The sequence below is a fragment of the Dendrobium catenatum genome, unplaced genomic scaffold (genome assembly GCF_001605985.2).
Source record: "Dendrobium catenatum unplaced genomic scaffold, ASM160598v2 fragScaff_scaffold_1220, whole genome shotgun sequence".
In the NCBI taxonomy this organism is placed as follows: Eukaryota; Viridiplantae; Streptophyta; class Magnoliopsida; order Asparagales; family Orchidaceae; genus Dendrobium; species Dendrobium catenatum.
In genome coordinates this window covers 3809373-3819379 of record NW_021319682.1, presented here as the reverse complement: position 1 = coordinate 3819379, position 10007 = coordinate 3809373, and the positions used below count along the sequence as shown (strand labels likewise).

The 10007-nt window shown below is 38.1% G+C and overlaps 1 protein-coding gene across 1 annotated transcript; it reads right to left on the bottom strand.

Moving 5' to 3' along the window:
• Positions 1–618: 618 nt before the first annotated feature.
• LOC110110056 (piriformospora indica-insensitive protein 2) lies at positions 619–6067 on the bottom strand. The gene is made up of 2 exons (XM_020841349.2): positions 4966–6067; positions 619–1864 (listed from the first exon to the last, which is right to left on the bottom strand). The coding sequence occupies exons 1-2, from the start codon at positions 5170–5172 to the stop codon at positions 638–640; spliced, it is 1434 nt and encodes a 477-aa protein (XP_020697008.1). The 5' UTR covers positions 5173–6067; the 3' UTR covers positions 619–637.
• Between the last annotated feature and the right edge of the window lie 3940 nt (positions 6068–10007).

The following is a 10007-nucleotide window of genomic DNA, read 5'->3' as shown; positions in this document are numbered from 1 at the left end:
TCATCGTGTCTCTTATAATGCTTGTATTTTTCTCTTATACATGTATGTGTCAGATCTTCATACAAATACTATGACAACAAACTCTTCATCTCTCTAATGTTGCAAATGTTCTAATACACAACAAAACTTACAATGCCTAATGTGTTAAAGAAGTAAAAAATTAAGAATGAAATGATGCATCAAAGAATGTATATTGCTTTGATAAACACTATATGTTTTTCTTGAATTACCCACAGTGAAAATTCTCAAATTTCTGTCTCCAATAGATTTTCGCTTAGCAATATATGAAACATCTACAGCCACAAAATCTCTTAATTTATCTGTTAGATTATATTAAAAATAACAAACATCAAAAGCTATCACTAGAACTGGTTCCTAATGGCTAGCACAAAACACAAAAGGAAACTCTAACTAGCCATTTCAAAAGCAAGTTTAGAAGTAAATAACTAAAATTTCGAAATACTACACTGATTTGAGAACTTTCATTGTGTAGAAAGATAGATGAGTTAATAAGATACTATAAAAGCAAGGTTCAGAAAAACCTGTTCGAATATGTAGCTAAACAAGAAAAAAAAGACTTCAAATTTTACAAGTAAATCCCCTACCCCTATGATATAAAAGGCTCTGTTTTTCTTAATTACATTAAAGAAAGGAGAAAATGGATCACCACAACCTCCAAGAAAGTTGGCCATGGAAATCTAGTGATGGAATAAGCTGAGAACCCAAAGGAGCCTATGGATTCTGATCCCTGAGTTGTTCCTTCGCTGCCCAGATTGTTCTCTAAATCTACACCATATACAGCTCCCTCTCCTTCACTGACACACCTATCCACACCAGCTGGACCTTTCCCTGTTGTGTTTCCAGCTCCAATTTTGTAACACAGATTAGGATTTCTCCAAGAGGCAAATCTCCTCCCCATTCTCCTATAGAATTCCTCAGGGAATCCAAGCTCTCCTGTAAAATTATTTCCATTGAGATAAAGAGCTGTAAGGGAAGGCATGGCTGCAAGCTTCGTGGTGACAAATCCAGTGAGCTGATTGTTGTCCAATGCAAGGAATCTAAGTTTCTTCAACTCTGTGATAGAATCTGGAATTTCACCAACAAGACCCATATTGGAGAGATCCAAATGAGTAAGATTTTTTAAACTTCTCCAACCAATTTCTTTGATGCTTCCACCCAATGGATTCTTTGAGAGAACCAGATCTTCGAGAGAAACCATTCCTGCGAGAGATGGATCCAGACCTCCGGTAAGATTATTTTTTCTAAGGTCTAAAAGTGTGAGATTCTTTAATTTGCAAAGCTCTGGTGGCAGATTTCCACTTAAGAGATTGTTGCTCAAATCAAGTTTCAGCAGCGAAGTGAGACCACCAAGAGATGAGTGCAGAGGACCACATAGAGAATTGCTGCTGATGTCCATGATCAAGAGCTCAGCCAACTTGGCTCCAATGGAAGACGGCACCTGCCCCGAGAGCTGATTTGCAGAAAGCGTTAATCTTTTTAAACTTACCAGATTGCCAAGCTCCCAAGGAAGCTCTCCACGCAAAGAATTTTCAACAAGTACTAGTGATTTAAGATTCACTAGCTGGCCGAGTGCTGGAGGAATCTCCCCAGTGAGCCCTTTGTTGGACCGAAACTCCATGGTTTGTAAGGTTGAAGAAAGCTTGTTCCAGTTATGAAATGGAATGGTTACTGGTTGTGAAGAGAAGCAATCGATGATTGAGAGACTTCGTAAGTTCCTGAGTTCGAAGAGGTAGGGGCTGAACTCGGCTTGCTTAGAGCATTTGAGGGAGTTGTCGAAGATTGGGCCAATGATTATAGTTGTTACATACCACATGCCATTGTCAAAGAGATCACAGGATACTCCCTGCACTCAAAATTTTCAAACGATGAGAGCATCAAAATATAGTGTTTCAACAAGTCGGAGATGGAGTGATTTAGGCTTAATTTGAGGTAATAATGTTTTCTAAAACAGTTTTTTATTACAAAATTTTTGAAAAAAGTAAAAAAAAAAAAATTGTGACAAATAACAGCCATCAGATCATAACAAATCTAATATATCCTGACCTTACATGTGTAAAGCTAAACCAACCTTTTACCTATATATGTAATAGTTTCCAAACAGTATTGCATATACCAGTTTACTTTACTCTAAGTCTAAGTCAGCTCCTACATCCCCTGGTACTACCATAGAGCAGAGAACAAATCTTCTTCATTGTATCAGAGTTCTAGTCGAACCTGAACTCAACCATCATCAATGGCTAACTCTTCAACTTCTTAAATCGGTGAAGTGGCCACTGAAACACTCTTAGAGACCTCATGCATTCTTTCATCTCTGAAGTTTGTCATCTCCAATATCAAATCGATAGTACCGACACAACTATCAAATGACAACTATCCTATGTGGAGATCTCAAATCCACAAACTATTACGGGCCAATAATTTCGCCGCCATGTTCCTAGATCACACCACAGAAACTCCATCGCATCTCACCACTCCAACAAACGACGCCACTCTACCGAATCCCAACTACAACCAGTGGCTTCTAATCGATCAAAACCTGGCAGCCAAAATATGTTCCACCCTCACTCCTGCTATTCTTCCCTCAAATGGCACTACCTTTTGGGTCATCCAAATCGTCAAGTTATTGCAACCATCTCTATACAAAATAGAGATTTTTTAACTCATGCTTCTTCTTTATTTTGCTCTACGTGTACCGCCTCTAAAGGCCATCAACTACCATTTGTTAAATTTACAAAATGCAAACTTCATCCACTTAAACTAATACGCTATGATGTATGGTGTTCTTTCCCTTTTACCTCCACTCAAGGGTACAAATATTATACAATATTTCTATAAGTTTACATCATTTAAAAATGTGATTGAAAACCAACTCTTATATAAAATTAGAAGTATTCGCACCGACGGTGGCACATAATTTCTAAATCACACATTTCAAAAAAATCATGGCATTTATCATCAACTTAGTCATCCTTACACATCCGAACAAAACGGCATCGCTGAATGCAAACACCGTAACCTACTTAAAACAACTTGCACACTCTTGCATACGTCTCACCTCCCATATACTCTATGGATTGATATGTTTCTTATTGTCGCCTATCTTATTAATCATCTTTCATCTCATAACACCAAAAACAAATCACTCTTCCACCTTCTACACAAACAAAAACCCCAATACTCACATCTTCGATCCTTCGGATGGGCCGAAGGATGGGCATGCTTTCCTTAACTACCACCTAACATGAGACAAAAACTTGCTCTCCATTCAAACTCAAGTGTCTTTATTGGCTACTCAAATTCCTACAAAGATTACAAATACCTCAACCCAACTATAGGTCGCATCTGCATTTCCAGACATGTTATATTTGATGAGTCCACGTTTCCATTCAAAGCCCAGCCACCAACAACATCTCTACCTATACCTCTTGCCAATCCCCTCCTAATCATTCCTACCTCCACTCAACGACATACATTTACCTCCACATATCAACAAATCATCCCTCCTACTACCTTCCCTTCCCCCAACATCCAAAACCTATCAAACAGCCTCAATACATGCCCCCCCTCCCCCCACAAATTCCCACACTAACCCATCCCATCCAATGATAACCGGATCCAAAATCGATTCCCTCAAACCAAAACCTATCTTCTCTCTACTTAATCACACTAAACCCACATCTACTTCCATACCCAATGGCCCATCCAGCTTCTCTGAAGCAAATAAACGACATCATTGGAGACAAGTCATGGCAGCAGAATTCCTTGCCCTTCAACAAGAAGGAAGTTGGGCACTTGTCCCTCCTCCACCCAACACCTCTATTTTATGTTTTTGATAGTAAGCCTTGAGCTAGAGGTGGGCTTTGTAGCGAGCAATGGATCCATTGGAGTGGTATTTTACCTATATATGTAATAGTTTCTAAGAGACATCCACTTACCTTACGGCTATTAGAACATAAAAAACCTAATAAATCTTGACCTTACATGAGTAGAGCTAAACTAGGCTTTTACCTATATATGTAATAGTTTCCAAACAGTATTGCATATACCAGTTTACTCCGTTCTGCATAAGTCATCTTCTACATCCTCTGTTACTACCTTAGAGCAGAGAAAAAAACTTCTTCACATATATCATTCATCAAGTAGATTTTTATGAATTAAATTTTCCTTGGAAGAGTGTATCAATTAAAATTTGAATTACTATAGAGTGACTCGAGTTTCAAGGATAAATTATTAGTACTAATTGGGGGTGTAAATAAGTCAAGCCGAGCTCGAGTCTCTACTTGTTTAAGCTTGAGCTTGATTATTTAATCGAGTTCGAGCTCAAGCTCGAACTTAATTTTATGAGTTAGAGATGACTCAATTATAACGAAAGAGAGAAAAATGATTATGATTCAAATCATTATTACAATAAAATAATAAAAATAATCAGAATTTATAAAATTAATAATAAAGAATTACTTGATAAAAGAAAAAAATGATAATTTTTAAATATTTGTAATAGCTTTACAGCTTTTGAATTCTAATATATTTTAAGCGTATTTTATATTAATACTTTTTAAACTAGCCAGCTCGTGAGTGAACAAATCGAGTCAAGCCTAGTTCAAATTTGACTAGTAGCACATCTAGCTCGACTCACAAGCCTTTATCGAGCCAACTCATGAGTCTGCTTGACTCACTTACACCCTGAATCGTCCTAACTAGTAATCAGATTGTCACTTTTGATGTAGAAACTACATATTAGAATAGTAGATTCTCCAATCAGTTCAGCTTACTGTTTCATTCAGTTAGAAAAGATTATAATGTAACAAATTTGGAGAAACTTGATATTAAGAAGTTTCAATTTGATGATACTGCTCATTTCAATTTCTAGGCTTTTGAATAAGGAAGAAAAATTAAAACCATTATTTGTATATTTGAGTGTCATAGAATAGAAATTGTACAAACCTGAATCGGCGTCCAGCCACAAGGATCCGGATAAAGCCCAGAGACATTCCACCATTTTCCGACAAAGCCTTGAATAGTTGAGTAAAGAGCTTCCTTCTCCTTCTCCTCCATTGGTGCAGTTGAGCCATCTGATTGGGATTGGACTTCAAAGCAAATAAGTTGCAGGAGAAGGATAATTGCTCGAAGTGCAATAGCTCTTTTCATCATATTTCTTTGCCAAGATGCGCTTGAGAGTTTAAGGACGAGAATTTGTCTTACAGAATAAAACTTAGGAGAAAAGAAACACCATTAAAATTTATCTATGAAGCTGCACAGTGAAGACAAAAGAAAGCCATGGAGGAAGAAGATGACCTATAGGATTGCAGCTATGCATCTCAAGCATTCTACAACTTACATGGTGACTAGCTACCTTCTGGCCTCCATAAGTAGAAGGGATCACAAATGGGTAAGTAATAGCTTATAGATTCAAGAGTAGGATTCAGGTTAGCTTTCAGAAATCCTAGCCTAGAAAGAAGAGATCCTCAAAAGTTATAGAACGGTAAAAAGAAAAGGAATCCAAAGATGGTTTTTTTTTTTCTCAGTCATGTATCAGAAGCAAAAAAAAGAAGAGAATTTAATGTTTTGGGGACGGAAGGAGAGAACTTTCCAGTGATCAGATGTTGGAGAAAGAGAACAAAGAATAAAAGAGTAGAAGAGTTCAGGAATTGAAAGTGGAAGGATTCAAAAGATACAAGAAGATAGTTGCAGTGATGGCAGCTACAGCAAGAAAGAAAGCTACGGGAGATCGACTGTGAATTGCACTTTATATGGTTAAATTTGCTCACCTATATCGTGCCTAGCTATTCTAGAGAAATTATTTGATTTGTGGAACATGTGGGTAGGGATGTAAGGAGCTGAGGGGAGGATTTATGTCTTGCTCTGAGGGGACCATTGCTGTGCATTTGTCTCCAGGCTGAGGGATTAAGAGCGCGGTATGATTTTCCAGTTTTCGATAGCCTTGTCAGCCAACGCGCAGAGGCAGAAGATTGATCACTTCGCTGGAACCCTACAAAACACTTATATCCCTTCAATGCTTACATGTCAAGGCAAGCACTTTCTTCACCCCAGAGATATTTCAAGCACTTTCCCACTTTGAAGCACTATTTTTTTTAATGGATTTTCTACGCTAATGGATAGAAATATTTAAGAATGAGATCATCTTGAATAAGATTTAAGACACATATCATAGGGTAAAGGACGCCGAATGTCATCCAGAGACCAACCAGATGGCGACACGTCACCCCCCCGCTTCGTACCGCGCCTCAGTACCGCTCGGTACTGCTGACGTGTCGCATTCTGATTGGTCTTCGGACTGTGAACCGCGTTCAGCATCCGCTCCGAATAATTTCTCCATATCATAGAGACAATTTTCTTAATGTTTTCTACAACAACTTTTTAGCTCATTTTTTTTTTAAATCTAAAAAAAGCAAAGGCAAAAAGCTGTCCCAAACAAAATCTGAATTTAAAATCAATAAAAAATTGTTGACAGAAGTTTTATTTCTTAAAAAAATTTAACATCATAAACAACTCATGATTTCTTTATGAGGAGAGCTAGCAAGAGTTTCAAAAAGATTGGATATTCAAATTTCTCCAAGCAAAATGTGTGCAATTGGAGTTATTTTAACATGGCCCCATGTATTTGCTCATAGGGAGGACTTTCTGAAAATGGTATCGGCCAGTTGATCATCTTTTTTTTTTTTTGGGGGGGGGGGGTCTTTGTTGTCCTTTTTGTTTCTGGGGGGTGGGGGGGGGGGGGGGGGAATTTGGGCAAAGCCCTTCTATTAATCAAAAAAAACTTACAAGTAAAAGAAATTGCTAAAGCCATTAAAGCTGGCTTAAAGAAGCCCAAAAATAAAGAGAAAAAACATGTAAATGGCTGACCAAAAAGCCATCAGAAGGGGAATCAGATAACCAGTAATGAAAATACTGGGAGAGAAAAACCCAGAGATCACCCCACCAAAACAGCATGAAAGGCCCCCCAGCAATCACCTGCAAAAAACAAAGATGGCTAGTGAAGAACCCGTGCAGCAAAAAAATCAGATCAAAGCAGCAGCCAACCAAGAGGAGATCAGAAAACAAGCTCCTAAGCCCTGAAAGTCTGGACTCAGAGAATAGTTTATAATTCGAGAAGGTTTGCATTCCCTGGTTGCCCACAGGCCGTCCAAGGGAGCAATCAGAGTAGCAGCTAGGAGCTTCATCATTGTCCAGACTAGCCAACAGAAACTGCAATTTATAACCTTTCCAGCAAGCCAAAAGAGTTCTTCCATTTAAGCACCTTCTCAAACACCACTTTTTTAATCGACAGAGATAGGGAAGCAGAGCTAAGGAAAATCCCACCAAACCTCCTAGAATTCCTCTCCTTCCATATGAAGTAAATAGTACAACAAACCAAGAATTTGTGAAAATTTTTCAAAGCAGTGTTACCCTTGTATTTCGTATTCACCCAGACAAATAGGTGCAAAAGAGTTGGTCTAAGGAGGAATTCTTTAGTGTCCGACAAAACATCATTTAGCATCTTAAAGCAATATGAGCATTCAAAAAATAGGTGAGTGGCAGTTTCATCATAAGTATGACAAAGCGAACATATACTAGGAACATAAATTTGTCTAATACGTAAAGCATCCGCAGTTTTAAGGCCCCCAACCAGAGCCAACCAAACAAAAACATTATGCTTTAAACAGCTCCCTTTATGCCACAAAAATTTGTTCCAGTTGCAATCAGAAAAGCTACTATATAACTCATCAATGTAATCTTTAAACTTAATGACAGTTTTATTTTTCCACCGTAAACAAGGGTCAGCAGTATCAGGCGAATAAACAAATAACCTCCTCAGTTGCATAGGCAAGAAGTCCGGTATATTCCAGCAGGAGTTATAGAAAAAAGAGCTCAGTTTTCTATCAGGAACATAAATTTCAACCCCCAAGTAGTCCTTTAACATCATATTATAGCACCAGTGATTCCAGAGAAGAGAAATGGGGGCATTAGCAGTGATATCAAAATGAAAACAAGCCTTTGCATCACTAGCAGTTCTACACACTGATTTCCAAAATTTAGAAGCAGTAGAAGGAGGTGGCCGCCAAGGGGAAGTATATTTGCTAGTCAACCAAATGGATAGGGGAGAAGAACTATTATACATCATCATAATAACAGAACAATTATAAGCATATTGGATTGCATTAACAGAGTAAACCCCCAGCCCACCCTTGTGCTTAGGGCGACAAATAGTGTCCCAAGAGACTATATGCAATTTCTTGGATTGAGAAGAGTCCCAAAAAAAAAAAAAAAATCTGGAGCTGACCTTTTTAAAATACTTACACACCGTTTTAAGCAAAATCGAACCACGAATCCAGTAGCCTATGGTATTTTGTATGGTGAACTTTAAATACTGAAGTCTTCCCGCAAAAGACAGCAAGTTTGCTTTCCAACCATTTAACTTATTGTTAATGCAATCCATAAAAGATAGAAAATCTTTTACCTTAAGTCTGTTGAACGACAAAGGTATCCCAAGGTAAATGATTTTTGAGGTTATGTTTTGAATGGAAAGAACATGGCTAATGTTTTGTTGATTTGATTGGTGCTTAGGAAACATAATGGCACTTTTATCAAAATTGATTTGAAGCCCAGTGGAATTCCCAAAATCCCTAAGAATGGTAGCCAGATTTTGACAATTGTGTAAAGAAGCCTCACCAAACACAAGCACATCATCAGCATAGAGAAGATGGGTGAGGTTGAAATTATCAGCACTGATACCAATAAAACCTCTGTCTTTCAATAGATTAGAGAATGCATCCATAACAAGACTGAAAAGATAAGGACTGAGAGGACAGCCCTGCCTAAGCCCAGCAGTAGATGGAAAATAACCTTCCAAAGCACCATTAAGGACAATAGAAAAATGAACGTCAGAGATACACATTTTAATCCAGTTAACAAACAACGGGGAGAAGCCTTTTTGAGCTAATCTAGCTAAGACAAACTCCCTAGAGACTGAGTCAAAAGCCTTTTTGATATCTAACTTTGCACAGAACACAGTTGATCATCTCGTTGGAGTGGCAACACCGGCTACTGTCGTGACAGCGTTAAAGTTATTTTACAGTTTATGGAGTAAGTACGTTAAGTATGTGAAGGTGTAGACCCAATTTTGCAATTCTTTTTAAAAAAGTTTTAGCAGTAGTTTTGTGGGCACAAATTTGCATTAACATGATTTTAGAGACTTCTACTTGTCTCAGTGAAGCCCTCATTTAGACTATTGGTTTGTACATAAGAAAAAAAAAATCATTGGACGGTGAAATATTTTTTATGGGCTTTTAGTTGTCCTTTTAAGTTAATTTTTTGACATTGTGTTAACTAAGGTTCTATTTGGGATTAGCCATTTTTTTAGATTGTAATCCAAGTTTCATTGGATATTGCTTTAGCTCAATTGTCTAAAAATTTAAGTACCACAAATCTACTTTATTCGATCTCTCAATTGAACCTAATGCCCTAGCTGCCTGCCCTTCCCTCTCATAGTGCCCTACTTTTCCTTTTCCCCTCCTCCTCTGGCGCTATCAGGGGACTCTCGCCCCTCATCCTATGGACCATTCCTTCCCTAGCTCTGATTTTCCTATCCTCACCAATTCGGCCCCGAGTTCCTCTTGCACTAACGCTTCCTCCTTTAACTAGAAGTATATCCTTTCCACTCAAACTTCTTCTGTAAATTATCTTTTTTTTTTTAATTCCGTAAATGACCTTCCTCTCTCCCTCATTCCTTCTCAAGAGGAGATTATCGTCTTCTCTAGGAATATGTTGTTGCTAGTTCAGAAGAATGGAACCTACCATTGGTCGGTTATTCGATCTGGTGCAGGGCTTATTATGAGGCCTTGCTCGATGCTATCCGCAAAACATGATAATTGAACATACGGTGTAACTCTTTTTGTTGAGAGGTGGTTTTTCTTGTTGAAGTTTTCCATGTTGGAAGATTTTGATATGGAGTGGTCTAGTGGTAGCCCTTCATCCTCCAGAAGTGG